Source organism: Strigops habroptila, chromosome 21, assembly GCF_004027225.2.
Source record: "Strigops habroptila isolate Jane chromosome 21, bStrHab1.2.pri, whole genome shotgun sequence".
NCBI lineage: Eukaryota > Metazoa > Chordata > Aves > Psittaciformes > Psittacidae > Strigops > Strigops habroptila.
Window position 1 is genome coordinate 414,215 of NC_044297.2, and position 26,648 is coordinate 440,862.

At 64.5% G+C, this 26,648-nt stretch overlaps 6 protein-coding genes and 1 long non-coding RNA gene across 22 annotated transcripts; 5 read left to right on the plus strand and 2 right to left on the minus strand.

Annotated features, from left to right (window-relative positions):
- The first annotated feature begins 27 nt into the window (after window positions 1–27).
- On the plus strand, window positions 28–6,157 carry ELMOD3 (ELMO domain containing 3). Of its 7 annotated transcripts, none has more exons than XM_030510011.2 (10): window positions 28–211; window positions 305–374; window positions 759–824; window positions 1,429–1,517; window positions 1,711–1,834; window positions 3,062–3,184; window positions 4,261–4,391; window positions 4,721–4,797; window positions 4,901–5,028; window positions 5,459–6,157. In XM_030510011.2, exons 1-10 carry the CDS (start codon window positions 137–139, stop codon window positions 5,632–5,634), a joined length of 1,059 nt encoding a protein of 352 aa, XP_030365871.1. In that variant the 5' UTR covers window positions 28–136; the 3' UTR covers window positions 5,635–6,157. The 7 variants fall into 7 exon arrangements, with proteins under 7 accessions (XP_030365871.1, XP_030365873.1, XP_030365872.1 ...); XM_030510012.1 differs by having other exon boundaries at window positions 47–211; window positions 762–824; XM_030510014.1 differs by having other exon boundaries at window positions 62–211; window positions 1,429–1,561.
- A 921-nt stretch (window positions 6,158–7,078) lies between these two features.
- ADRA2B (adrenoceptor alpha 2B) lies at window positions 7,079–9,727 on the plus strand. The gene has a single exon (XM_030510010.1). The coding sequence runs from the start codon at window positions 7,191–7,193 to the stop codon at window positions 8,340–8,342; it is 1,152 nt and encodes a 383-aa protein (XP_030365870.1). The 5' UTR covers window positions 7,079–7,190; the 3' UTR covers window positions 8,343–9,727.
- Window positions 9,728–10,529: 802 nt separating this feature from the next.
- On the plus strand, window positions 10,530–18,630 carry GPAT2 (glycerol-3-phosphate acyltransferase 2, mitochondrial). Of its 9 annotated transcripts, XM_030510007.1 has the most exons (23): window positions 10,530–10,635; window positions 12,152–12,233; window positions 12,444–12,538; window positions 12,684–12,797; window positions 12,976–13,049; window positions 13,449–13,559; window positions 13,731–13,853; window positions 14,494–14,593; window positions 14,675–14,811; window positions 14,898–14,997; window positions 15,148–15,354; window positions 15,431–15,541; window positions 15,718–15,800; window positions 15,881–15,999; window positions 16,122–16,192; window positions 16,291–16,555; window positions 16,622–16,770; window positions 16,898–16,975; window positions 17,096–17,221; window positions 17,303–17,423; window positions 17,567–17,617; window positions 17,729–17,784; window positions 17,861–17,997. In XM_030510007.1, exons 4-23 carry the CDS (start codon window positions 12,684–12,686, stop codon window positions 17,975–17,977), a joined length of 2,313 nt encoding a protein of 770 aa, XP_030365867.1. In that variant the 5' UTR covers window positions 10,530–10,635; window positions 12,152–12,233; window positions 12,444–12,538; the 3' UTR covers window positions 17,978–17,997. The 9 variants fall into 9 exon arrangements, with proteins under 9 accessions (XP_030365867.1, XP_030365865.1, XP_030365861.1 ...); XM_030510005.1 differs by having other exon boundaries at window positions 17,096–17,423; window positions 17,861–18,007; XM_030510001.2 differs by having other exon boundaries at window positions 14,494–14,811; window positions 14,898–15,354; window positions 17,861–18,630.
- FAHD2A (fumarylacetoacetate hydrolase domain containing 2A) lies at window positions 17,979–21,306 on the minus strand. Of its 2 annotated transcripts, XM_030510022.1 has the most exons (8): window positions 21,256–21,306; window positions 20,547–20,764; window positions 19,964–20,180; window positions 19,836–19,895; window positions 19,589–19,751; window positions 18,408–18,516; window positions 18,251–18,338; window positions 17,979–18,142 (listed from the first exon to the last, which is right to left on the minus strand). In XM_030510022.1, the coding sequence occupies exons 2-8, from the start codon at window positions 20,732–20,734 to the stop codon at window positions 18,080–18,082; spliced, it is 888 nt and encodes a 295-aa protein (XP_030365882.1). In that variant the 5' UTR covers window positions 20,735–20,764; window positions 21,256–21,306; the 3' UTR covers window positions 17,979–18,079. The 2 variants fall into 2 exon arrangements, with proteins under 2 accessions (XP_030365882.1, XP_030365881.1); XM_030510021.1 differs by having other exon boundaries at window positions 20,547–21,271.
- LOC115618454 lies at window positions 20,743–23,271 on the plus strand. Its single transcript, XR_003994803.1, has 2 exons — window positions 20,743–20,828; window positions 21,823–23,271. It is a non-coding gene; the product is annotated as an uncharacterized LOC115618454 (long non-coding RNA).
- KCNIP3 (potassium voltage-gated channel interacting protein 3) lies at window positions 21,561–25,060 on the minus strand. Its single transcript, XM_030510030.1, has 8 exons — window positions 24,044–25,060; window positions 22,858–22,982; window positions 22,711–22,780; window positions 22,563–22,633; window positions 22,191–22,298; window positions 21,983–22,087; window positions 21,817–21,879; window positions 21,561–21,668 (listed from the first exon to the last, which is right to left on the minus strand). The coding sequence occupies exons 1-8, from the start codon at window positions 24,315–24,317 to the stop codon at window positions 21,621–21,623; spliced, it is 864 nt and encodes a 287-aa protein (XP_030365890.1). The 5' UTR covers window positions 24,318–25,060; the 3' UTR covers window positions 21,561–21,620.
- A 21-nt stretch (window positions 25,061–25,081) lies between these two features.
- LOC115618451 (cytochrome c oxidase subunit 5B, mitochondrial) lies at window positions 25,082–25,964 on the plus strand. Its single transcript, XM_030510029.1, has 4 exons — window positions 25,082–25,325; window positions 25,400–25,473; window positions 25,543–25,642; window positions 25,733–25,964. The coding sequence occupies exons 1-4, from the start codon at window positions 25,097–25,099 to the stop codon at window positions 25,843–25,845; spliced, it is 516 nt and encodes a 171-aa protein (XP_030365889.1). The 5' UTR covers window positions 25,082–25,096; the 3' UTR covers window positions 25,846–25,964.
- The last annotated feature ends 684 nt before the right edge of the window (window positions 25,965–26,648 follow it).

Genomic DNA, 26,648 nt, shown 5'->3' on the forward strand with positions numbered 1-26,648 from the left:
GAACCTGACTACAGCTCCCGGCATGCACTGCGCGGCGGCGGAGCCGTGACCGGCGGCGCCGGGACACACCCCCCCCCCCCGGTGCCGCCGCTGGGGCCCCGCCGCGGGGCGGGCCCGTTCGCTCTCCGCGCAGGGCATGAGCGGAGGCGCCGGGGGCTCGGAGCAGCCCGAGGAGCGGCAGCGGTTCCCCCCGCCCGGCAAGTCCCTCCCCGTGCGTGTCCCGCGGCGGGAAGCGCTCGGGAGCGGTGGGGTTGCGGGGTCCGTTCCGGTGCGTGACGCGTGTCCCCGTGTCCCCCCCCCCCAGCTCTCAACTCTGGGGCAGAACGGGCTCCTGCGGGCGCTGGTGCAGGGAGCGGAGCCGCCCGCGGGTGATGGTGAGTCTTAACTCCCCTTCCAAGGCGTTATCCCGGTGTTTCCCCGTGAGGGAGAGCCCGAGGAACCCTGCATGGATCGCTCTGGCTTTGCCTCAGAATCATGGAATGGTTTGGGATGAAGGGACCTTAAAGCTCATCCGGTTCCAGCAGCCTGCCGTGGGCAGGGACACCTTCCACTAGAGCAGACCCTGTGGCAGGTGGATGAGCTTTAAGGTCCTTCCCAACCCAAACCATTCCGTGATTCCATAAAGCTTCCAAAGAGAAACCCCACAGCGCCTCAGCCAGGTTTTATCCCCAGAGAAGGGGAATCCTGCCCTGAGCAGCTCTGGGAGAAGGGCGCAAATCCGCCTCCATGGGTCTGCGACACCTCTGCCCTTCTTATAGGAGAGATCAGTGAGGAGCTGCAGCGAGCCCGGGAGGAATGGGAGGCTGTGGAAGAGATCCAGTCAGGTACAGCTGGCGCCGGGATAAGGGGTTGATGGGGAAGGTCTGGGAGGTGTTATCTGGGAGAGGGGCGAGCTCGGGAAAGAGCCGGGTGTCTGGAAAAGCAGGGAGACTCCTGAAGTCCTCACTGTCCTGCTGGGAGCAAGCTCCCGGCTGGGAATCATGGAATCAGTGGGGTTGGAAAAGAGCTTTAAGCTCATCAAGTCCAACCGTTCCCAGCACTGCCAAGGCCACCACTGCCCCATGGCACTGAGGCCTCGGCTACACGGGGTGTGAGCACTTGCAGGGACGGTGACTCCAGCCCTGCCCTGGGCAGCCTGTTCCAATGCCTGAGCACCCTTTGGGGAAGGAATTGTTCCTCATCTCCATCTAAACCTGCCCTGGTGCAGCTTGAGGCCGTTTGCTCTTGTCCCATCACTTGTACCTTGGGAGCAGAGACCAGCCCCGTCCTGGCTCCATCCTCCTGTCAGGCAGTTGCACAGAGCGATAAGGTCCCCCCTGAGCCTTCTCTTCTCCAGACTAAACCCCCCCAGGTCCCTCAGCCGTTCCCCATCACACTGTGCTGGGATGGAGGAGCTGGGGGGGTGACCCCGTTCTCTGCCCCCCGCAGGGCTCGGGGGGACACCGGTGGCCGCAGCCCCCATCTCCTTCAGGGAAGCGCTGCAGTTCTTCCAGGCGGCCGAGCTCGGCGAGTGCAGGGTACGGGCAGGGCCCCGCGCTCGCCCTCTCTGGGGGGAGCTTTAGTAAGTAGGAGAGGGGAGAGGCAGCTCCCTCCTTCCCTTTCCCCTTCCCTCAGCTCCCTGCGTGATCCCCTCCCTCCCTCCCGCCTCTCCCATGGGATTCTCCTCGGCCCCATCCCTCATCGTGCCCTGGCGCGTTCTCTCCCGTGCAGAGGAAGGTGCGTGCTCCGCGGCGCCGCCGGGGCCTGGCTGCTCTGCTTCGCTTCCTCTTCGGGCCCCCCCGGCTCCAGCCGCAGCTGCGGGGGGAGCAGGAGCTGGCGCTGGCCATGGCGCAGTGTGAGTGGCTCCAGGGGACCTCGTCCTGCTCTTCCCGCCTCCATCCAGCGGGATGAGCGCGGCTGGGGTGTTCCCCTTGGCACCATCACCCGTTCTTGCCCGCGGGGGTTCACGTCCAGCCGGGCTCTGGCTTTACTCTGCTGGTGGGGGGGGTTCTTTCTCCACCATGGCTCTGTGTTGGTTTGGGTGCCAAAGGGTGGGGTTTGGGTGCCAAGGGGCAGGTTTTGGGTGCTGAGAAGTGTTTTGGGGTGCCAAGGGCCAGGGTTTGGCTGCTAAGAAGTGTGCTTGGGTGCCAAAGGGTGGGGTTTGGGTGCCAGGGAGTTTTGGGTGCCAAGGGGTGGGGTTTGAGTGCTAGGAGGTGGGTTTGGATGCCAAGGAGTGGGGTTTGGATGCTAAGGGTTGGGATTTGGGTGCCAAGGGGTGGGGTTTGGGTGCTAAGGGGTAGAGTTTGGGTGCTGGGAGGTGGTTTTCGGTGCCGAGGGGCGGGGTTTGGGTGCCGAGGGGCGGGGTTTGTGTGCCAAGGGGCGGGGTTTGGGTGCCAAGGGGCGGGGTTTGGGTGCCAAGGGGTGGGGTTTGGGTGCTGAGGGGTGGTTTTTGGGTGCTGAGAGGTGGGATTTGGGTGCCAAGGGGCAGATTTTTGGTGCTGAGAAGTGTTTTAGGGTGCCAGGCGCAGGTTTTGGGTGCTAAGAAGTGTGCTTGGGTGCCAAGGGGTGCGTTTTGGGTGCCAGGGGGTTTTGGGTGGTTTTGGGTGCCAAGGGGTGGGTTTTGAGTGCCAGGGGGTTTTGGGTGCCAAGGGGTGGGGTTTGAGTGCTAGGAGGTGGGTTTGGGTGCCAAGGGGTAGTTTTTGGGTGCTGAGGGGTGGGTTTGGGTGTCAAGGGGTGGGTTTTGGGTGCCAAGGGGTGGGGTTTGGGTGCTGGGAGGTGATTTTGGGTGGCAGGGGGCAGGGTTTGGGTGCTGAGGGGCGGGGTTTGGGTGCCGAGGGGCGGGGTTTGGGTGCCGAGGGGCGGGGTTTGGGTGCTGGGAGGTGATTTTGGGTGGCAAGGGGCAGGGTTTGGGTGCTGAGGGGTGGTTTTTGGGTGCCGAGGGGCGGTTTTTGGGTGCCGAGGGGCGGGGTTTGGGTGCCGAGGGGCGGGGTTTGGGTGCCGGGGGCGGGGTTTGGGTGCCGGGGGCGGGGTTTGGGTGCCGGGGGCGGGGTTTGGGTGCTGAGGGGTGGTTTCTCTCTGCCAGGTGCTTTGGATGACAACGAGAGCGTGCACATGAGGATCCTGCAGACCATCTACAAGAAGCTCACCCGCTCCCGCCTGGGCTGCCCGCGCTATGGGGCGCACTGGGAAGAACTTGGATTTCAGGGTAGGGCAGAGGGAGAGGCCTCGGGAGCAAAGCTTTGCTGGGAGAGATCACGCTGGTCCCATTCCCTCCGCCGGAGGTGGGATGCAGACGCAGGGTAAAGGGTTTGGTCCTTGTTCTCCCTCCTTCCCAGCTGCTTCTCAGGGTGATTTCATGGAATCCCAGCCTGGTTTGGGTTGAAGGGACCTTAAAGCTCCTCCAGCTCCAACCCCTGCCCCGGGCAGGGACACCTTCCACTAGAGCAGGTTGCTCCAAGCCCCTGTGTCCAACCTGGCCTTGAACACTGCCAGGGATGGGGCAGCCACAGCTTCTCTGGGCACCCTGTGCCAGCGCCTCAGCACCCTCACAGGGAAGAGCTGCTGCCTCAGAGCTCATCTCCATCTCCCCTCTGGCAGGTTAAAGCCATTCCCCTTGGCCTGTCCCTACATCCCTTGTCCAAAGCCCCTCTCCAGGTTTCCTGGAGCCCCTTTAGGCACTGGAGCTGCTCTAAGGTCTCCCCTTCAGGAGCCTTCTCTTCTCCAGACTAAACCCCCCCAGGTCCCTCAGCTGTTCCTCACCACACTTGTGCTCCAGGCCCTGCACCAGCTCCGTGGTGTCATTAATGCTCTTCATTAGTGCTAATGAGCCGTGTCCCATTCCTGGGGCCCAGGTCAGGGCTCTGTCACTGAGGTGGCCTCAGCTGGGTAAGAAAAACAGTGTCATTAAGAGAGACAACACGATTAAAGGTGTCACATGTGGCCTCGCTGGCACCTTTGGGCTGGTTGACTCAATAGAACAGGTTTAACAAAGCCTGAACCCAGCGGCTCCTCTGGCTCCACAACTGGCTTTAGGTGACACTTTACAGCCCTGGGGTAGGTCGAGCTTAAAGCTGCACATTCCTAGAGCAGGGTTAGGAATGGGCACACGGCTGGGGGAAACACCGACAGGGAAGAGGTGACAGTGCTGGTTTGGGAAACGCCTCAAAAAGCTGCCCTCAGGATGCAATTCCTGAAGGGATTTGCCAGGATTTGAGCGGTATAAAAGCCCATGGGAGCAGGGAGGTGACAGGGAGTGATTCCAGGCTTGTCCCACCCTTCCAGGCACGGATCCCGGGACAGACCTGCGAGGGACAGGGATGCTGGCCTTGATGCAGATGCTCTTCTTTGTCATGGACCCCCAGATGCTGCCTCTGGCTCTGGACATCTTCAAACTGTCCCAGCACGAAACCCAGGCAGGTCCTCCCATGGTGGTGCCTCCCTGACAATTCCTAACGCTCCGGGAGTGGGAAGCACAAAGATCCAGGTGAAAAACAGGAGTGAGTGGAGCCGGTCTCCTTAAACTTGGCATTTTCATCTTGGATTTAATTGGGTTTAATCCTGGATATAAGCTTGGCTTGTCCCACAGCGTCCATCCAAGCCTGTATCCTCAGTGCCATTATCCTGCTGCATGGATTTGCCGCCTGCAGGCCGCATCCCATGGGTTTGGGGTGGTGTGGAAGGGCTGGAGGTGGTGTGGGCACCTCGGCGTGCTGGGATTGCCGTAACACTCCTTCTGCTGCAGGAGTTCCCCTTCGGCATCATGTCCGTGAACATCACCCGCATCGTCCTTCAGGCCCTGAGGGAGGAGCGGCTCTCCCGGTGGGTTCCGGCAGCTCCGTAGCCAGGCCAGGAGGGGTTTTGGGATCTGGAGCTGCCTCCCGGTGCTCCAGACACTGGCTCAGCCCCTCTCCGCCTCTTCCAGGGAATGCAACCGCCGGCAGCAGGTCATCGCTGTGCTCAACGACCTCTATGCAGCCGCCTTCCTGCGGCTCTACCGTGTCTGGAAGTGGGAGCACAAGACCATCGCCGACTCCTGCTTCCTCCTGAAGGGTTTGTTTCCCGGATTTTCCTCCTTCTTTCCCAAGGAAAAGAACCCGAGGCCAAACCCAGCATGTTCTTAGTGTCCTGCTGAGCCCAGCCTGAGGGTCGTAACACCCAGGAACCCCCAACCACTCCTTGTTTCAGCTTCACACGCAGTTTGTTCAACACTTTAACTACCCGAGTGCCCCATGGGGTGGGGTTTTCCCTGCATTTTCCAACAGCTCCTGCTTCAAATGGGATCTGGCTGTTGCCACCAGGCTCGTGCTTCATCCTGGGCTTCTGTTATGGGGGGATCTTGGGATGGTGCTGAGCTCAGCTGGGGTTTGGTGAGGAAAACGGAACAGCCTTTCCTGAGGGGATCTGTAGGGCAGCAGCATTACCACATCCCTGACCCCATCCCGGCTCTCCATCCTCATGCTTTCCCCTCTGCCCTCCCCAGAGCTGGAGTTATCCATCAAAAGGAAGCCGAAGCAGCTCCTGAAATCCCTGGAAGCCTTCGTGAGCCGCGGCCCCACAGCCGAGGGTGCTGACCCTCCGTCCCCTCCTTCCCCCTCCAGCCGGGAGCTCAGCTTCACCGGCCTGTGTGACCTGGAGGGTGAACCCCGGCTCGTCTGAAACGCAGGGAGAGGATCCATAGGGAAAGCCTGGATCAGCTCCCAGTGTCGGTTATGGGGCTCGATGGTGGGTGTAGGGTGAGGACAGGGTTCCATGGCCGAGCCAGGAGCCTGGAATGCCACTGAGGGGAGAGGTCTTGTTGCATAAACCCCCCCGAAACAACCCTCTCCAGGCTGAAATCTCTGGATGTGAAGGAGGAAAACGTGAGCGGGTGCGTTTGTCACCCGTGGGGCTGGGATAGTCCGTGTGTCTGACCCACATCCACGCTCCCATCTGTCTGTACCCCCAGTTTAGCAATGCTGGAGCACGGGGATGGGGTTCCCAAGCACAATCCTGACTCCAGCAGCACCCAGGAGGGTGGGGAATGGCCCATTGGGTGTTACTGGTGGGGTGCTGGCTGTTGGAGACAGCACATCCTCTGCACGTGGGGTGTCCCCGGGGCATCACTGTGTGTGTTGGCACTGAAAGAAGTGATTCAAAGGAGGGAAAATAAAACCAAATATGCTTCTTTGGATGGAAAAGAGCCTTTGGGACTCGGATCTGCTTCTGGTCCTGTGGCTGGAGCGTGGGGAAGGGCAGAGTGGGGTTTGCTGGGATCAGATTTGAGGCTGCAAACACATCCTCAGAGCCTAAAAAGGGGGGGAAAAGCCCAAATCAGGAGGTGAAAGATCTGATGGACGAAGAGCTGGATGGGGGCATGGAGGGTGCTGGGGGTCGGGGGGGTTTAGGGGTGCTGGGGGGGGACCCGGGTACGGGGGGATGTGGGTGCCGGGGGGGCCTGGGGAAGGAGCGGAGCCCAGCGCAGCCCCACCGGGTCCCATCTCCCGGTTCCGCCCCGGGGGCGGCGGCTCGTTCTCCCCACCCCGCGTCCGCTTAAAACCCCGCGGAGGGGGCGCTCGGCAGCGCAGAGCCCGGCGGCAACGGCACCGATACCGGCACCGGTAACCGGCACCGACACTGACACCGGTACCGGCAGGGATGGGCAGCGGCACCGGCAGCGGCGGCAAGAGGTAGGGTGTGGGCAGGGCAGGTGGGTGCAGGCAGGGTAAGGGGAGTGCAGGCGGGGTAAGGGAGGTGCAGGCAGGGCAGGGGGGTGCAGGTAGGGCAGGGTAAGGGGGTGCAGGCAGGGTAAGGGGGGTGCAGGTAGGGCAGGGTAAGGGGGTGCAGGCAGGGCAGGGGGGTGCAGGTAGGGTAAGGGGGGTGCAGGCAGGGTAAGGGAGTGCAGGCAGGGTAAGGGGCTGCAGGCAGGGCAGGGTAAGGGGGGTGCAGGCAGGGTAAGGGGCTGCAGGTAGGGCAGGGTAAGGGGGTGCAGGCAGGGTAAGGGGATGCAGGCAGGGTAAGGGGGTGCAGGCACGGCAAGGGTGCGGCAGGCACAGTAAGGGGGGGGCAGGCACAGTAAGGGGGGGGCAGGCAGAGCGGGGTGGGGCAGGCAGGGTAAGGAGCTGCAGGCAGGGCAGGCAGCCCATCAGGCAGCATGGGAAGGGACACCAGTGTCCCCCAGCACCCCGTGTCCTGGTCCTCCCGCATCCCTCGGCACCGCTGAGCACGGCGGCCGGATGGACGCTGGCTCTGGGAGCATGGGGAGCCCCACGGGCGGGTACTCGGTCCAAGCCACCGCCGCCATCGCCGCTGCCATCACCTTCCTGGTGCTCTTCACCATCGCGGGCAATGCGCTGGTGATCATGGCCGTGCTGAGCAGCCGCTCGCTGCGGGCGCCCCAGAACCTCTTCTTGGTGTCATTGGCGGCCGCCGACATCTTGGTGGCCACCCTCATCATCCCCTTCTCCTTGGCCAACGAGCTCTTGGGCTACTGGTACTTCGAGAAGACGTGGTGTGAGATCTACCTGGCTCTGGACGTGCTGTTCTGCACCTCGTCCATCGTGCACCTCTGCGCCATCAGCCTGGACCGGTACTGGGCCGTGAGCCGCGCCATCGAGTACAACGCCAAGCGGACGCCGCGGCGCATCAAGTGCAGCATCCTCATCGTGTGGACCATCGCCGCCGCCATCTCCCTCCCGCCGCTGGTCTACAAGGGTGAGAAGAAGGCGGTGGAGGGCGAGCGGCCGCAGTGCAAGCTCAACGAGGAGGCCTGGTACATCCTCTCCTCCAGCGTCGGCTCCTTCTTCGCCCCGTGTCTCATCATGATCCTCGTCTACCTGCGCATCTACCTGATCGCCAGGCGCCGCCACCGCTCCCGCTCCGGCACCACCAAACCCCCGGCGGTGCCACCGAGCGGCCCCGCAGCGGCCGGTGGGGACCTGCCACCGGTGGACAGGACCTCGCTGCTGAGCCCCGAGGAGCCGCCAACGTCCTCCAGCGCTGGGGCAGCGACGTCGCCGCCACCCGAGGGACTCCGCAGGGATACGGTGGCCACCGGGACGGGGCGGGTGGTGTTGGCACATCACCCGCCGGCGCTGAACCCCTGGAGGAGGAAGACTCAGGTGAACCGGGAGAAGCGCTTCACCTTCGTCTTGGCCGTGGTCATCGGCGTCTTCGTGCTCTGCTGGTTCCCCTTCTTCTTCCTCTACAGCCTGGGCGCGCTCTGCCCCCGGCACTGCAAGGTCCCCGACGGCGTCTTCCAGTTCTTCTTCTGGATCGGGTACTGCAACAGCTCCCTCAACCCCGTCATCTACACCGTGTTCAACCAGGACTTCCGCAAGGCTTTCCGGCGGCTCCTGTGCCGCTGCCGAGCCACGACGCCGTGGTGAGGGGCTCCCCGCGCCCCCTTCCTCCTCCTCCTCCTCCTCCTCCCGCCTGCGCTTGGGTTGAGCTTTGAAGCCCCCCAAAGTGAAGATGGGTCCCCCCCATCCCTGCTTGTTGCCAGGTTTCCCTGGAGACCCGGCACATGGAGCAGGGGGGATCCATCCCAAGAGACCCCCCCCAAGACACCACCTTTCAACAATAAAAGCTATTTTGGAATAAGGAAACCATTCCCTTTTTATCAAGGGGGGGGCCCGGGGGTGTCATTGCGTCGTGTGTGTCCCCACATGCCTTGGGGACACTTGAGGACAGGAGCAGGAACATGATGTCTGGACGGGGGGGTTGGTTATTTAGGGCAGCACCATAAATAATGGAAGGAATAAATAATACTGATAATAATTAATTAAACACAAGCCCAAGTGATGAAGCAGCTGCTGGCCCCGAGGGCGTTCAACCCCCCCGGGGGCCCAGTGGGGATTCACGGGAGGCTCGTATAGGGGTTGTGCTGCCTGCCCTGGGCTGAGGGTGATGCATGTCAAGAGGGTTCATGGGTTGTGACCCACAACTGGGCTGGAATAACCCACACCAGTGTGGTGACCACCACCATATCGTGACCCACACTGGTGTATTGTGCTGCACGATGGGGTATCGTGACCCACAGCAGGGAACGGCAACCCACGCTTGCAATGGCATGTCATGACCCACAGCAGGAGATTGCGACCCACACTGCTGTGTCGTGACAGTGCATCCTCACTCACGCTGATGCACCACGACTCACCATGGCACGTGGTGACCCACACCGAGGTACCACCACACCAGCGCTCCCCTTCCCATGGGATGCGGCCCCATCTCCCCGCCTCCATCCCGCCTGACCCTGGCTGAGCTTTGGGAAGCCCATTCCCAGCCTGGCTGCTCTCCCGTCCCGGCGCGCTGGGACGATGCTCGGGCTGGGAGAGGTCGTGCGAACGGGGCCGGGGCCGTGGGGCTGCGCACGCCGCCAGCACCGTGTCCTGCGGCAGCTCCTCTGCCCCACGGCTGCACCCCACAGCGTGGCGCTGGATGTGGGGGGGTCCATAGGGATATGGATGGCCCCGTAGAAGGGGGGCACAGCCAGCAGCACCCCCAAATTCCCCCAAACCAGCCCAGGGGTTGCCATGGCGATTCCTTCATTCCCAGCTTCCCCCTCCACATAGCAGCAGAACTGGGTTTGCAGCAGAAAAAGGCCTTGGAAACCCCAGGTTTGGGGCTGAAAAATCACTTAAAATGGGTTAAAATGGGTTCAAACGGGTTCAAACAAGGGTTTCTGCCCCACTCAGGGGGCTTGGCTGCCATGGGAGGTGTGATGAGTCCTGGCCAGGTCTCAGCCTGGCTTTGTGTTAATAACTTGTAACTAATGGGGGGGGAACTGCACGTGAATAAAGTGGCTTTTATCTTGTGCTTTTCCTATTTTCTGGGGTTTTCTCTTTTTTTCCCTTTTTTTTTTCTTGCTTTTTCCCTTTTTCTCCCACGTTTTAAAGTGTATTTTTCCTTTTTTCTTGTCTTTTTTCCTCCTTTTCTATTGTAGTTTCTTTTTCCTCCCTTTTAATTGTATTTTCTTTTTTCCCTTATTCTTATTTTTCCTCTTTTCTTGTATTTTTTCCTTATATTTTCTTTTCTTCTCCTTTTTTAAAGTCTTTTCACTCCCTTTCTATTCTATTCTCCCCCTTTTTTGTCTTATTTTTCCTTTTTTCTTGTCTTTTCCCTTTCCCCCTCTCCATTTTTATAGTATTTTCTTTTCCTTTTCTTCTTTTTCTTTTTCTTTCACTTGTCTCTTCCTTTTTTCTCCTTTTTTACTGCATTTTCCCTTTTTCCTCCTTTTTTCTCTATTTTATATTTTTCCCCTTTTTCTTGTCTTTTATTTCCTTTTTTCTTATATTTTCTTTTTCCCTTTCTTTTTGTTTTTCTCCCTTTTTATCGCGATTTTTTCCTTTTTCTTATTTTTCCTTTTTCTTTTTTCTTTTCCCTCTCCTTTTTGTTGTATTTTCCCCCTTATTTTTGTCTTATTTTCCCTTTTTTTTCTTGTATTTTCTTTTTTCTTGTCTTTTTTTCCTTTTTCTTCTCTTATTTTCCCTTTTTTCTCGCCCTTTCTCTCCCCTCCCCCTCGCTTTTCAAGGTATTTTCTTTCCCCCCTTTTCTCTCCGCTCATTTCCCCATCTCTTGTCTCGTCTCCGTTGTTTTTCTCCCGTTTCTCGCCTCTTCTTTCCCCTCAGGGGACCATTAAGGGATGAACGCTCTGAGCCGCACCTCCAGCCCCCGCAGCAGGTGACAGCGGGGCTGTTTTGGGCTGGTTTCAGGCACGTTCAGCCCCTTTGGCTGCTTCCCGGAGGTGTCTGCGGTGGGTGGTGGGGACGTGGGGTGGGGATGATGCTCCCGAAGGTGATGGGGACCTGGGACCTCGTGGTGGGGCTGGGTGCGTGTTCTTGGGGTGATGGGGATGGAGACGGGGCTGAGACTCCGCAATGGGGCTGATGTCCGTGGGGCTGATGGGGATGGAGATGGGGCTGGGACGCCGCAATGGGGCTGGTGTCCATGGGGCTGATGGGGATGGAGATGGGGACCAGTGATGGGGACATGGGATGGGAATGGGGCTGATGTTCCCAAGGGTGATGGGGACCTGGGATGGTGACGGGACCAGGAATGGGGAGCAGGGATGGGGAGCAGAGGTGATGTCCATGGTGGTGACAGGGGTGGAGATAGGGACTAGAGGTGAGGTCCATGGGGGTGATGGGGGTGGGACCAGGGTTGGGGGGCTGGTGTCCCGCAGGGGTGGTGGGGATGTGGGGTGGGAATGGGGCTGATGCTCCCGAAGGTGCTGGGGGCCCGGGAAGGGGCTGGGGCGCGGGGCCGGGGGGGGGGGTAGGCCCCCGCGCTGGGGCCGGGCACATGGCGGGGCCGGGGCCGGGGCCGGGCACACCCCGAGGCCGCGGGCGGGGCCGGGGTCGCAGCCGGGCCGGGCCGGGCCGCCCCTCGGGGCCGGGCTCCTCGGGGGCGGAGCGGGACGGAGCGGCCGGGCCTGCGGCGGTGAGAGCCGGGGAGGCCTCGTGTGGGGCCGTGTGGGGCACGATAGGGAATGTGGGGCTTGTGTGGTACCCATACCCCCCCCCCAGGCTCTGTGGGGTGTGTGGGGCCTGTGTGGGGTGTGCTGCGCCCCCCCCCAGAGCTCTATAGGGTATGTGGGGCCATACCCCCCCCGCCAAGGCCCTATAGGGGCTATGGGATGGTTAACCCCCCACCACGGGCCCTATAGGGTGTGTGGGGCCCATGTGGGGTGTGTAACCCCCCTCTTAGGGCCCTATGGGATATGTGGGGCCCATGAGGGAGGTGCTGCCTCCCTCCCCCAAGGCCCTATAGGGAATGTGGGGTCCGTGTGGGGCCCATACCCCCCCTTTCAAGGCCCTGTAGGGAGTGTGGGGCCTGTGGCCTGAGTGGGGTGTGCTGCTCGCCCCCATCCGCATCCTATGGGGCTGTGTGGGATCCATAACCCCCTCTAAGGCCCTATAGGGGCTGTGGGGCGTGTTACCCTATAGGGTATGTGGGGCCTGTGTGGGGTGTGTTACCCCCCACCAAGGCTCCATAAGGGGTGTTGGGGGGGATGGGAGGTGTGATTCCCAATCAGGGAATATTGGGTCCATGTGGACCCCATAACACCCCCCCAAGTCCCTATGGGGTGTTGGGGCCTCTGTGGGGTGTGTTACCCCCCCCCCAAGTCCCAGTAGGACATGGGGGTCAAACCCTCCCAACTAACCCCTTCTCCCCATTCCCATCTCCTGTTTTCCAGGATCCTGGAGCATCCCAGCACCTCTTCTCCTCTCGTCCCCCCACCCCAACGCCGTGCCGGGGGCTGCCAGCCCCATCCCGAGGTACAGGACTCCCTGGGGACAGGAGTGGGCACGGAGGGGACCCCCAGCAAGGGGGTGACCCTGCTTCCCCCACACCAGCAGCACCCCACAGGTCACATCCTGCGTCACCCCATTGCCCCATGGCTCTGGTTGTGGTCTGGTGGGATGGGGACGCGGGGTCTGGGGTGTCCTCCCACCCTCGCTGACCCCCCCTGCCCTGTGTCCCCACAGCTTTGCTCTGCTCCGAGGGCTCATCCCTGCACAGAACCTGCTGCTGGAGCCTTCCCGGGTGCTGATCCCACCGGATCCGGCTCTGAGTGAGGAACGTAAGTGACCCCCCCTTGAGTCTCCCCTTTGCAGCATCTCCTTCCACCCTGATAAAGTCATTTCTGCTCAGTGTTTTGGGGGGAATTCCGCACCCTTCGGTATTCCCGGAGCATCCAGGTCTCTGCCATTCCCGTGTCTCCGCAGATGAGAACCTGGGTCTGTGTTTCGGGGCAGAGAGTGGAAATCGTGCTGCCCTTCCTGAGCAAGTGCCGGGCGGACTCGGGGCGCTGCTGCCAGACCTGCACCCCCATGAGCTGGGTAAGAGCCTCCACTGGGAAGCTCTTGGAGCTATCCCGGGAACTGGGGATCCTGGGATGCTGGTGAAGAGGATGAGCCCCGTGTGGAGGGGTTTGTGTGCTTGTGGGGAGCACAGGGGATAGATGTGAGGCTGGAGTGGGGCTGCACCCCCCCATGCCCGTTCCCTCCTTCCTTCCAGGATGATTTCTACTCCAAGCACCTCCCTTCCCTCGGCTTCCGCGACATCAGCCGGGTGACGGAGAAGGACACGCGGTGAGGACGGGGAATAAAGGGTGCTTTATTCCCCAGGGTTTATCCCAATCCCCATGGAAACCCCTTCCCCTGCTGCGCAGAGGCTTGGGGCTGCCTCTCCAGCAGCCTTGCTCCATAGTTACTCCAAAGAGGAGCTGTGTGGGAGGCTGGAAGTCACATCTCCCTATGGAGAGCTCATGGAGAGCTGGCTCCGGCGCAAGGACAAGCTCACGCACGCTCCCAGCCCCTGGGGGGAGGCGAAGCGGCCTCTTCCCAACACTCCATCCTCTTCCTCCTCTCCCAGCTCCGCAGCTGAGCTGGTGTCATCCCAACCAGCCTTTCCCTTTGGAGCTGTAAAGTGGGGAGAGAAAGCTCCAGTGGCTGGAGCAGCCCCTGCCACGGCTCCGTGTCCCTGCCCAGGTTCCGGGGCTGGCTGGTCCGGAGGGTCTGCGCTTTACTCGCTGTCTGCTCCTGGGAGGTTCCTGCTGACACCCCTGGAGACCTGGCGGCAAGGGTCTGCCGCAGCAGGAGGTGGGTGGGAGCGGGCAGAGGGGCTCTATGGGGTCACATTCCCCCCCACAGCTGTGGGATCCCATTTGGTGGCCGGAGCGAGGGATCCAGGAATGGTTTGGGTTGAAAGGGACCCCAGAGATCACCCACGCTCCGCCTCGTGCTTCCCGCCTCCTCTCCATCCCTCCGCAGGGTGCGGGATGTTGCTCCCGCCCGTGGCCTGAGGGAGGATGATGGATGGGGCCGGCGGTGGAAGGGGAAGGTCCTGGAGCTCCTGGGTGACATCCAGGGCCCGCTCTCCCTGCTCATGCTGAGGTCTGTGCTCCCTCCCTGGCTGTGAGCCCCCTTCGCTGGCACTTCCCGCCTCCTCCTGGAGCGATCCCAGCTCCTGCCTGGGGCATTCCCAGTCCCTCCACTCCAGGGCTCTCGTGCTCTTTATTAAGCCCCTTTTGGACGGGCTTTGACTGGTGGCCCCATGCTTGGTGCCATCTCTTTGGGAATGCGGGTGGATGCTGTGGGAAATATGCCAGGACCCTTTGGGGGGTGCAGGAGGATCCTTTGGGGGTGTAGGAGGATCCTTTGGGAATGCAGGAGGACCTTTAGGGAAATGCAGGAGGATCCTTTGGGGACTGCAGGAGGACCCTTTGGGGGATGCCCTTTGGGTCCCTCACAGCTCCCCAGGGATATTTCCCCCCAGATTCCTTCCAGGGAATCTGACACGGGAGTGGAGAAGGGAGGGATTAAAACAAACCCCACTGGGAGGATGGAATCAAAGCAAAGCCGAAGGGAACTGTTCCTTCCCTCTGGGATGAAGCAGTTTGTTTGCTGTGTGGGCGCTGAGCTTTGGGTCAAGCTCTTTCCTGCTGCTCCTCCTCTGCCCGGGTGGGGAAACTGAGGCAGGGAATGGGGTCGCCGTGGCCTGGGGGTGCTTCTTCACTCCCTGCTTTTCCTGCAGGATCTGCCACTGGGCCCTGCTGAAGCTCCTGAGCCGCCTGTTCCTCAGCGTGCAGCTGCACCGGGGGCAGCTGGAGATGGTGCTGAGGGCAGCCAGCACGGTGGGGACCCGGTGCAGCCGCGCTCGGTGCTGTGCCGTGCCGCCGGCACGCCGGGCGCTCAGCCCCGCGCCTCCCTTGCAGCCCCACGTGCCGCTGGTTTTCCTTTCCACACACAAATCCCAGCTGGATGGGCCGCTCCTCTCCTTCGTGCTCTTCTCCCAGGGGCTGGGGGTGCCCAGGGTGACGGTGGGTGCCCAGGGCTGCAGCCCTCGCCTCCGGTAAGGAACGGCATGCACCGGTGAGGAGCCAAGGGGGACGCAGCCCTGGGCGAGTGGGTGCCCGGGTGTCTCCTTTCCCCCTGCAGATCCCTGCTCCGCCGCCTGGGAGGGATTTTCCTGCCTTCAAGGATGGAGCAGACACCGAGTGACCCGGAGGACGCGCTCCCAGGGGCTGTGCTGGCGGCGGTAGGTGCACCCTGGGGTGCCGGGAGGGATAAAACACCCCCTGAGCCCCGGAAGCTGGATGTGTTTCGGGGTGTCTCAACCACGGGCTGGCCAAGCCATGGGCCCCCCCAGCTGCCGGTGCCCCCCAGCCTCATCCAGCTCCCCCAGCAGTACATGGAGGAGGTGCTGAGGAGCCGGCAGCCTCTCCTCATCTTCCTGGAAGAGCCCGCGGTGCCGCTGCACCTCTCGGCCTCGGCCCGGCGCTGGCTGGCGCTGGTGCTCCGCGCCGTGCGGGCCGGCGCCGTGCCTGACGTCCTCCTCGTCCCGGTGGGCATCGGCTACGACGTGGTCCCCGGCGGTTCCCAGCCGGAGGGAGCGGTGAGAGGGTCTTTCCCGGGGTGGGTGCAGCACCCACGTCACCCCCTGCACCCCAGTAACGCTTCGGTCCCCCCAGCGCGGCGCGCAGCCCCTCAGCATCGGCGCTTGCCTCTGGGCAGCGTTCCGGGCCCTGCGCCGGAACCTCGGCTGTGTCCGGGTGGATTTTGCCCAGCCCTTCTCCTTACAGGTACGGCAGCGGGTCTGGAGCTGGGGCTGCTTCTGGGCGGGTCATTGCCTCTGGACAGGGGGGTCTGGGGTGTCGGGGGGATCTGGTGAGCCCATCTCTATGGGAAGCTCCAGTGGATCCCGTCAGCTCGGTGGTGCTCCGGTGAACACCGTCAGCTCCTTCATCCCCATTCCCAGGAGTTTGTGGCCAAAAGCCATGTCAGGCACGCGGGGAAGCCGGAGGAGCCGCTGCTGCTGCTGCCCACCATCCTCGGCACGTGGTGAGCGCTGGGGTAGCACTGAGCCTCCAGTGTCGGCTCCCGGCCACGCTTCCTCCCCCCTCTCACCCTGTTTTCCCCAGGCCCAGCCAGCTGGATGCCGGGAATACCGAGGTTTGGGCTCCTGGCCCCACAACGGCCACCGGCCTGGAGGCACCAGAGGAGGTGTTGGTGACCAGCCTGGGCCTGCACTCACTGAGCGGTGAGCGGGGTCCATCCTCCAGCCTGCCCATGCAGGGCTGTGCGTCCTGCCGGGGTCTCTCCTTGGCAGAGCTGTTCATTCCCAGTTATTCCAAGCTCCTCTCCCTCATCCCTCCTTCACAGACAGCATGTCCTGCTCCGCCATCATGTCCGTGGGGATCACCTCCGCGCTGCTGCTGCACAAATACCGGGAGGTGAGGCAAAGAGCTTCACTTCCAGGTTCCTCTTCCTGTTGGAGCAGCATTCCCAGCGCCATGCAGGGAGCCTCCTGCTCATCCTCCTCTTCCTCCAGGGCGTCTTCCTCTCCCGGCTGATGCGGGACTTTGCCTGGCTGCTGGAGGAGATCCTGCTGCGCCAGCACGACGTGGGCTTCTCGGGGCAGCTCCGCGTCCTGGTGCAGCACAGCCTCATCCTGCTCAGGGCCCGGCTCAGCCTCTACCACCTCTCCCCCCTTGGTGACATCCTGGTGGTCCCCAAGGCCTCGGCAGAGACCTGGATGGAGCTGGGCCAGCACAGCGCTGCCATCCTGCCCGTCTTCGCCAGCGAGGCGGTGGGAGGTGAGGAGCGAGGCGCGGAGCGGGATCGGTCACACCGGGACAACCGGTGACACCGTTGCCCTGCAGCCTGTGCCATCCGTGCCTTGCTGGCCGAGATGTTGCCCTTCCTGGAGCCCCCCACCAGCGCCTCCAGCATCATCTTCAGCCAGGACGAGCTGCACCGCAAGACCCTGGAGCTGCTCCGGCTGCTGCCCCCAACCCTGCTGGGGCTGCGGGTAGGGGCCGCTGGCACGGGGTGGCAGTGCCATCGCATCGCCGTGGCCTCTCACCACCCTCTGCGTGGCTGGGGGGGGGCCGGGGACCGGCCAGCCCCCCTCTTCCTCCTCCTGCTCCTATCGCCAGCCCTGCCAGCCCCTCGACTGCTGGAGCGAGGACATCGTGGACAAGCTCGTCCTGTGCGGGCTGCTGGAGCCAGAGGAGGTGGGAGCCCCCCCGGAGCCCCTCTTGGGAAGGGGACAAGGGCTTGGGGTCCCTGCAGGGGACGTGGGGCTGCCGTAGGGTGGCTTCAGCGGGCCGGCGGCGCCCCGGTTGTCCCCGCAGGCGGAGGGGGAGCACTGGGTCTGCGACACGGCCCCGCGGCCCTTCAGCAGGCGCCAGCCATGGCCCAGGATGGACTTTAGTGACAGCGAGAGTGAGGACGAGGCCCCCGCGTGCCGCTGCTTCAAGGTCCCTGCGGTGGGGGGGTCCCCTTTGTCACCCCCGCGGGGTGAGGGTGCTCTCCCTGAGCTCCGCGTTCCCCCCGTGCAGCTCGGGGAGCCCCAGGGCTCTCCCCTCTTCCTCCTCTTCCTCTGCCGGCTCCTCAGCCCCGCGCTGAGGACCTACGCTGGAGCTGTGGCTTTCCTGGAGCAAAGCCGCTGGCCCCAGCCTGGTGAGAGCCCCCCCGGGTGGGAAACTGCTCCTCCAGCCCCCCCAAACCCTGCTTCCCTGATGGGGAAACTGAGGCAGAGCCGGAGCTCTCTTTGCAGCCCTGCGCTGGGGGTGCTGGGCTTTGACCCCCATCTCCCCACGCAGAGGCAGCCTACGTGGAGGAGCTGCTCCAGTTCCTGGCCAAGGAGGGTTCTGGTGAGTTGGGGGGTGCACGGGGTGTCCCTCCAGCTTTGGGGTCACCCCCCCACACACCCCCCAAACCAAGCCGTGGGATGGGGGGTCCCTCAAGGCTTTCTGTCCCTCCAGAGCTCCCCAACGGAAGCCTGGCCCTGAGCTCCCTGCAGACCTTCAAGGAGATGGGGGTAAGGACCAAGGGCTCTGCCAGCCCACCCGCACCTCGAACCGCCCCACAGTGACCCCCCATCTCCCCCCACACAGGTGCTGGAGGAGGTGGGGGGCCCCCCCGGCCCCCTGCTCCACCTCGCCCAGCCCTTCCGCTCCAGCGCCAGCCGGGAGAGGCTGGAAGCCTTCATCCAGCAGTTCATCCAGCCCTAGGTGCTGTGCCACCGGGAGCACTGGGAGCAGGTCCTGCCCCAGCTCCTGCTTTATTGAGCCCCACAAGGGTGTTCTGGGGGGCGCGAGGTCCCGTCCCCATCCTCACACCACCTTGTTGCAGATGACTCCCAGCTCCTCGATCTCGCACCGCACCTCGTCTCCTCTCTGCGAGGGGCAGGGAGACACTGGCAGCCACCCCCCAACCCCTCCATGGGGGCCTTTACACACCGTTCTGCCCCCCCCAGCACCCCCCAGCACCCCCTTTCCCCTCACCTTCAGAAACACGGGGGGCTTCCGAAAGCAGCCCACCCCAGGGGGGGTTCCCGTGAGCAGGATGTCCCCAGGGACCAGTGTGACGAAGCTGGGGGGGGGACAGAAGGTGTCACAATGGCCCCCGGGAGCGGATCCGGCGCCACCGGCCCCCCCTTACCGGGACACCCATGCGATGAGCCTGGGCAGGCGGAAGATGAGCTGGTTGGTGTTGCTGTCCTGCATCACCCGCCCGTTGACGCTGCAGCTGATGCGCAGGTTGTGGACGTCTGCGGGGAGCGAGGGGACGTGTCAGCGCAGGGAGGGGGCACGGGGGGGGTGCTGAGGGGCCGCCACCACCGCCAACCCCCCCAGGAGGGGAAAACAAGGAGCTTTTGGGGGCAAATCGGTGCCTGTTGCCTCTTGTGTCCGTCAGGAAAGAGCCTGTGCCCCATTCCCATCCCATCGCCGTACCCTGTTCCCATCCCTGTCCCCATCCCATCACTGTACCCTGTTCCCATCCCTGTCCCCATCCCCATCCAATCTCCATCCCCATCCCATCGCCATACCCTGTCCCCATCCCTGTCGCATCTCCGTCCCTATCCCATCACTGTACCCCATCCCATCACTGTCCCCATCCCATCCCCATCCCCATCCCATCCCCATCCCCATCCCATCCCCATCCCATCACCGTCCCCATCCCATCCCCATCCCATCACCGTCCCCATCCCATCCCCATCCTATCATCGTCCCCATCCCCATCCCATGCCATCCCCATCCCATCACCGTCCCCATCCCATCCCCATCCCATCACCGTCCCCATCCCATCCCCATCCCATCACTGTCCCCATCCCATCCCCATCCCATCACTATCCCCATCCCCATCCCATCCCATCCCCATCCCATCACCGTCCCCATCCCATCCCCATCCTATCATCGTCCCCATCCCCATCCCATGCCATCCCCATCCCATCACCGTCCCCATCCCCATCCCCATCCCCATCCCATCACTGTCCCCATCCCCATCCCATGCCATCCCCATCCCATCACCATCCCCATCCCATCCCCATCCCATCCCAATCCCATCCCCATCCCATCACTATCTCCATCCCCATCCCATCCCCATCCCCATCCCATCCCCATCCCATCACCGTCCCCATCCCATCCCCATCCCCATCCCACCCCGTCCCCATCCCATCCCCATCTCATCCCCATCCCATCACTATCCCCATCCCCATCCCATCCCATCCCCATCCCCATCCCATCCCCGTCCCCATCCCATCACCGTCCCCATCCCATCACCGTCCCATGCCGTCCCTGTCCCCATGCCGTCCCTGTCCCCATGCTGTCCCTGTCCCTCACCCGGCACTGCCTCCTTGGTGACAAGGGCTGGCCCCAGGGGACAGAAGGTGTCGAAGGTTTTCCCCAGCAGCCACTGCCGCCCGTTCCTGTTCATCTGCCAGTCCCGGGCACTGACATCGTTGCCCACCATGAAGCCCACGACATGCTCCATTGCCGATGCCTCCTTTGGGGGGGTGACAACGGGGACCCGCTTAATGTGGGGCCACACACCGAGACCCACCGAAAAGAGGGGGGGGCCGGGGGTCACCTCGATGTGCCGCCCCTTCTTCCCCACGACAGCGGCCAGCTCCACCTCCCAGTCCACCTCCTGTGGGGAGAAGAGGGGCTGAGCACCCATCACACGGCGGTGGGGGTTGGGGGGCCGGGGGTGCTCACGGTGCTGTCCTCGGGGTGCACGATGTCGTCGAAGGGCCCGATGATGGCGCTGGGGAACTTGCTGAAGATGATGGGCTCCTTGGGGACCTTCACGTCCTGCTCCAGGCAGTGGTCGCGGTAGTTGAGCCCCACGCAGATCACCTTCTCGGGGTCACCCACGGGTGCCAGGAGCTGCACAGTGCCCCGCGGCACCCGGTGACCCCCCGACTCCAGCGCCCTGTGGGGCACCCACCTCCGTACGGGGGCATTCACCTCTGTACGGGGGCACCCAGCTCTGTACGGGAGCATTCACCTCTGTATGGGGGCACCCACCTCTGTACGGGAGCATTCACCTCTGTATGGGGGCACCCACCTCTGTATGGGAGCACCCACCTCTGTACAGGAGCATTCACCTCTGTATGGGGGCACCCACCTCTGTATGGGAGCACCCACCTCTGTACAGGGCACCCACCTCTATGAGGACACCCACCTTTACGGCGACACCGACCTCTGTATGGGGCACCCACCTTTGTACTGGGGCACCCACCTTTATGGGGGTACCCACCTTTGGATGGGGCACCCACCTTTGGATGGGGGCACCCACCTCTGTGCCGCGGCCAGCCCGCTGGTGCCGGTGTGCAGGAACTCCCGCATGGAGCGGGGCAGGGCAGGCTCCGCCGCGCTCAGATCCACCAGCGCGTCCCCCCCGGGCGTCACCTCCAGCCCCAGGCGGGGCTCGGGCCCCCCCGGCCCCCGGAACCGCACCAGGCGCATGGCCCCGGCCAGGCGCATCCCTGAGCCGCCAACCGGGACCCTGGGATCCTGCCCGGAGAGGAGCGCGTCCGTGCCCCGGGACCCCCCCGACCCCGCACTGCTCCCATCCCAGGTGATTCCCCCCCCGATCCTGCTCAGCCCAATGCCAGGGATGCCCCAATCCCAGGGGATCCCCCCTGCCCCGATCCTGCTCAGCCTGACCCCAGCGGATCCAACCCCCGGTCCATGAGGATCCTCCCGATCCCGCCCAGCCCCAATCCCAGGTGATTCCCCCCTTATCCCAAGGGATCCCCCGGATCCCGCCCAGCCCCAATCCCGGGGGATCCCTGCTTCATCCCAAGGGATCCCCCGGATCGAGCACAACCCAATCCCTGGGGATCCCCCCCCCGATCCCACCCAGCCCCGACCCCAGGGTGCCCTCTCCCCGCTCAGGCACATCCCAGCGGTCACCCCCCCCCGCCGTCCCCCCGCTCCCGGCGCGGGACCCCCCGATCCCGCCGCGCCCGGACCCGGGGGGGGGGGTCCCCGGGGCCACCTACGTCACGTCCCGCGCTCAGCCCGCGCCGAGTCCCCGCCCCGCCCTCGGGCCCACCAATGAGAAAGCCGACAACATCCCGCCGTGCGGCCAATAAGAACAGGGGGCGTTCGCCCGTGAAGCCAATAAGAACCGGAGGCGTTCGGCCGCTAAGCCAATGAGAGTAGGCAGAGTTCGGCCGCTCAGCCAATGAGAGCCGGAGCGGGAGGAAGCAGCGGCGTTGCTAGGATACGCGGAGCGGCCGCCGTGTGGGCGCCGCCATGACAGCGCCGACCCCCCCCCCCGCCCGTCGGCACCGAAATCCGCGGGTTTGTCCCCAAACTGCCGCTACCGGCTTTAATTAGAAAACACCCCGCGGGAGCCGCGGCTCTAGATCGCGTCCTCGAAGATGCGCATGGAGCTCATGATGTCCTCGTCCTGCTCGGGGCCGGCAGCGGGTCAGCCCCGGAGCTGCCGCCGCGGCCCCCCCCGCGCCTCGTGTCGGGGCGGGAGAGGAGCGGCCGCCGGCGGCGGGGGGAGGAGGAGGAGGTGATGATGATGATGAAGCCCACGGGGGGCTCCTCACCTTCAGGCAGGTCTCCAGGAACTCCTCGAAGGTCACCACGCCGTCGCCGTTCCTGTCCATCTTCTGCGGGGCAAGAGACGGGGCTCGGCGGGGACTGTCCCGGACCCGGTGCCGGTGCCGGTGCCGGCCCCGCTGTGTTTGCTGGGTCGAGGCGGGGCGTCCTCACCTGGAAGAAGAGCTCCACGTGCTCGGCGGGCGCGCTGTCCCGCGGCGCGGGCCGGGTGCAGCGCCCCATCATGTCGTAGATGGACTTCATGATCTGCAGCATCTCCTGAGCGGGGACAGAGCGGGGCTGTGGTGACGGGGACACCCCCCGCTGAGGGCACCCCTGTCCCCAGCGCCCACCCCCTGGGGTGCTCCCAGCCTCGAGTCACCTCCTTGGTGATGCAGCCGTCTTTATTGATGTCGTAGAGGTTAAACGCCCATCGCAGCTTCTGCTGCACCGTCCCTCGCAGCAGCACCGAGAGCCCCAGGACAAAATCCTGCCGGAGGAACCGCGGTTGTGAGCGGGAACATCCCGATGAGACCGCAGGGATGGGACCCTCATCTCCCCCCCTCCTCCGGCGCTGCCACCGGATGCCCCGGTGGGAATTGTGTGTTTTATCCCTATTGATCCCGTTGCCACTCTCGCTCGCAGCTATTTTTAATCCCCGCGGTGAAGCCGGTGCCGCAGTGCCGGCATCAACCCCGGCACCGGCTCCACACAGAGCGGAGCTGCGATCCTGGAGGAAGAGCTCATGGATCACCTGGAAGCAGAGGGCCCCGTTGCGGTCAGCGTCGAAGGCGTCGAACAAGAAGCGCGCGTAGGTGCTGGCGTCTGCGGGGGGAGCGGGAGCCGGTGAAGCCGCCGCATCCCGGCCCCCGTTCCCATCGGCATCGCCCGCCGCCACTCACCGCCTTGCGGGAAGAACCGGGAGTAGATGAGCGTGAAGGTCTCCTCGTCCACGAGGCCGCTGGGACACTCCTGGCAGGGAAGCGGGCGCCCGGTGAGGCCGTGGCTCGGGCGCAGCCGCGCTCGGGGTGAGGGCCCCCCCGACTCACGCTCTTGAAGCCGCGGTACAGGGATCGCAGCTCCCGCTTGGAGAACTTGGTCCGTGCCAGCAGCTGCTCCAGCTCCTCTGGTTGGTGCCGCGCGGCCGCCAGCTCCAGCTCGGCATCGCCGCCGTCTGCCCCCAGCAGTGGGGCTTCTCCGCATCATTCCAGCCTCATCCCACCCAGATCCTCCCCCCCACCCCCCCCCCCCGGACCTGCTGGGGGACCCCAAACACCCCTTGTGCTGGGGGGAAAAGGGGCAGCTCCGGGTTGAACATCCCGAGGGGAAGGCGCCCGATCCCAGGGTTTCCCCTGGAGCCTCCAGCAGCGCATTCCCGGGGTGTGGAACATCTCGCTCCGGCCCCGCTAATGCTGCCTCCCGCCCCGGCGGAAGGTAATTAATAAATGATGCCTCATTAATAATTGCAGCTCAGGAGGCCCCCGCGGAGCCTCTCAGCGCCGGGATCGGGAATGTTGGGGTGGGAAAACCAGCCCAGGGAGAGGCTCTGCAGTGCCGGGGCACCAGGAGCACCCCAAAACCCCTCGGGTGCTGCCAGGGGTGGTTAACCCCCATCTCCTCCCGAGCCGGGTATTCCGGGTGCAAAGGGGAAGCGCTGAGCCCCTTCTTCCATGTGGGAATTGGGGGTCCCAATGTCCCATCTCTGGGGGGCACTTGGGGGTCTTGGGGAGGGATTGACGTGTCGGGGCCTTGAGGGCAATGGGAGATTGAGGATCCCCCCTTTAGGAGGGTTTGGGGGTCACTGTGGGCTGGGGTCTCCCCATCACCCCACCCGGGGGCGTCTTAAGGGGCACAAATATCCCAGCCTCCCCCCCAGGAGAGTCTCTGTGTGGGGGGATCCCCTGTGCCCCCTCACTGCGGTGTTTATGGGGGGCTGGGCCCAGCCCCACAGGGAAGGGCAGAGCAAGGCTGGGCCATGACGCGGCAGGGGGGGGGCAGGGCGGGGGAGGGGCTGCGGCTCCCCCCGCACCCCCAAACCCTCAGGTTCACCCCCAACCACCCCCTCCCGGGGGGGGAACCCCCAAAACCCTGCAGGGTTGACCCTATGGGGGCCTATTGATGGGCCCAACAGGTCCTTTAATGGGGGGGGGACACCCCAAGAGGTGGAGGGGGGACTGAGAATAGGTTAATTAATAAGGATTAATTAGGGTTAATTAAAGGGGAGGGGGGTGGTACCTTCCACAGAGATGGGCTCCAGGATCCCGAACTGCTTGAGGACGGCGATGAAGAGGAGGATGACCACGGCCACGGCGCACAGCTCCATGCCCTGGATGCCCATGGCCGGTGGTGGGGAGAGGGGGGGGACCACTGGGATCGAGGTGTCCTCTGTGTGTCCCCCCCCTCCGGCACCCCGGGCTGGGGGTGAGGGTGGCGGCGAGCGGGTGCGTCCGGGCGACGCTGCGGCGGGGCCGGCCGTCCGTCCTGCCCTCCTCCCTTGGCACCGGCCCATGGCCCCCCCCGCCAGGGCTTAGCCCTCTCCAGCCAAAGGGGTGCAAAGGGGCTCCGGTACCACACCCCCCCCCAGCACCCATGGGTGCAAAGCACAGCACAGGCCTTGGAATCGGGTTGGAAAAGGGCTGGTTTGGGGGTGTCACACACCCCCCAGGGGGGACGTGGTGGTTGTGGGTTGCACCTCCCCCTGCTTTCCAATGCTCAGAACACGAGGGGTGGTCAGTGGGGGGGTAATGAGGGGTGGGGGGACACAGGGGGTGGCCTCGTCACCCTGAGGTGGGATGTCCCCAAGGCCCTGGGGCACCATCTGCATCCCCTCAGGGGTGTTGCTGTGCCTCGAGGGGGGGTCCCTGTCCCCATGGCTGCACAGACATTGCCCCATCACCCCATGGGTGCCCCCATCGCTTGGGGTCCTCCTGTTCCCAGGGCTCCGGGGCATCCCCCGGGGGGTGTCCCTGTCCCCAGGATCCCATTGTCCTCATGGTCCCGTCTCTATCCCTTGGGTGGGTGTCCCTGTCCCCAACGGACATCATCCCTGCCCCCCCACTGTGTGCCTGTCCCTTGGGGATGACCCCATCCCTTGGGGGTGACCTCATCCCTTGGGGGTGACCTCATCCCTTGGGGGGGCCCTCCTGTCCCCGAGGCCCTGGGACATGTCTCCATCCCTTGGGGGGTGTCCCCATGGTCCCCCATTACCCCCCCTCCACCCCTCACCGAGGGGCGGAGCCAGCCGTGGGGAGGGGGCGTGGCCAGACTCTAGGGCGTGGCTTTGGTCACATGGGGGCGCGGCCAGCAACAGGGGGCGTGGCTTCGCTGGAGAGGGCGTGTCTGAGCCTCAAGCCCCGCCCCCGCCCCCGAACCGCCGCAACTTCCACTTCCGCCGCCGCCGCCGCCGTCTCCGCCGCCGCCGCCATGGCCTCAAGGTTACTGCGGGTGAGCGCGGCCCTGCGGCTGCTGCCCGCCGCCTGTGCCCGCGCCGCGCCCGCCCGCGGCCTCGCCATGCCCGGTGAGCGGGGGGGGAACCGGGAGCGGGGGCTGGGGCTGTACCGCGCTGCCCGGTCTGACCGCGCTGCCCCGCAGGCGGCCTGGCCACCGATGAGGAGCAGGCGACGGGCCTGGAGCGGAAAGTGCTGGAGGCCATGAACAAGGGCCTGGTGAGTGCGGGGGTGCGGGGGGGGCGGCAGGTCCCGGTGACCCGGCCCCGCTGACGCCGCGCCCCGCAGGACCCGTACAGCATGTTCCGGCCGAAGCGCTACGCGGGGACCAAGGAGGACCCGAACCTCGTCCCGTCCATCACCAACAAGCGCATCGTGGGGTGCGTCTGTAAGTGACAGCGCCCCCCCCCGCCATTGCCCCTCCGTCCGCCCCTGTGCCCGCCCCTGTGTCCGTCCGGCCCCTCCTCTTCCTCCGTAGGCGAAGAGGACAACAGCTGCGTGGTCTGGTTCTGGCTGCACAAGGGCGAGGCCCAGCGCTGCCCCTCCTGCGGCGCCCACTACAAGCTCATCCCGCACGAGCTGCCCCACTGAGGACCCCACCGGAGCCGCTTCTCAGCCCCACAACGCGTGGAGCCCCCTCCCCCCATTTCCTCCTTTATCCCCCTCCAGGGGGCTGCTCCCCCCACATAAAGAGTTTGTGTCTGTGAGGCTCTGACTGCGTGTGTGCTGGGGGGGGCAGCACCCATGGGTGCGGGGGGCTGGAGGGGGGGGTGTCGTGACCTCGGGCTTCATTTGGGGGCTCAGTGTCCCTGTGCCGGAGGGAGGGCGGGCAGTGGGGGGCTCAAGGGGGGTGCACGCACACTGCCCGGTCCCGTGGCTGTGGGAGTTGACCAGAGGGGCCGCCCCCCGGGCTCTGCGGTGGTTCAGCCCCATGAACACGGGAGGTGCAGGAGCAGCCCCGGGCTGGGGGGGGGTCCTGGAGGTCCCTGTGCAGCCCCCCAGGGGGCCTCGAGGCTGCCGTGGCCCCGGTGCAGCCCCCGATGATGTCATCAGTGATGTCATTCACCCGCGGAGCAGGCGGGACCTGCCGGATGGTCCATGCGTGTGTCCCCCCCCCAGCGCTGCTGACGCTGCCAGTGACGTCATGCTGCTCGGCGCTGGCGTCACGCACGCCGGAGGAGGGGCGGGGTCAGCGCCGCGCGCGGAGCCAATGGGAGCCGCCTGCGGCCGCGAGTGACGGGCGGGGCTGGCGATGACGTCACGGCGGCGCGCGGAGAGGGGGGGCGGGGCTCAGCGCAGAGGGCGCGCGGGGACGCGGTAGGCGGGGCTTCGGCGGCGGCGCGCGGAGTGCGGCGGTGACGTCACCCCTGTCGCAGAGGGGCGGGGCGGGGCCC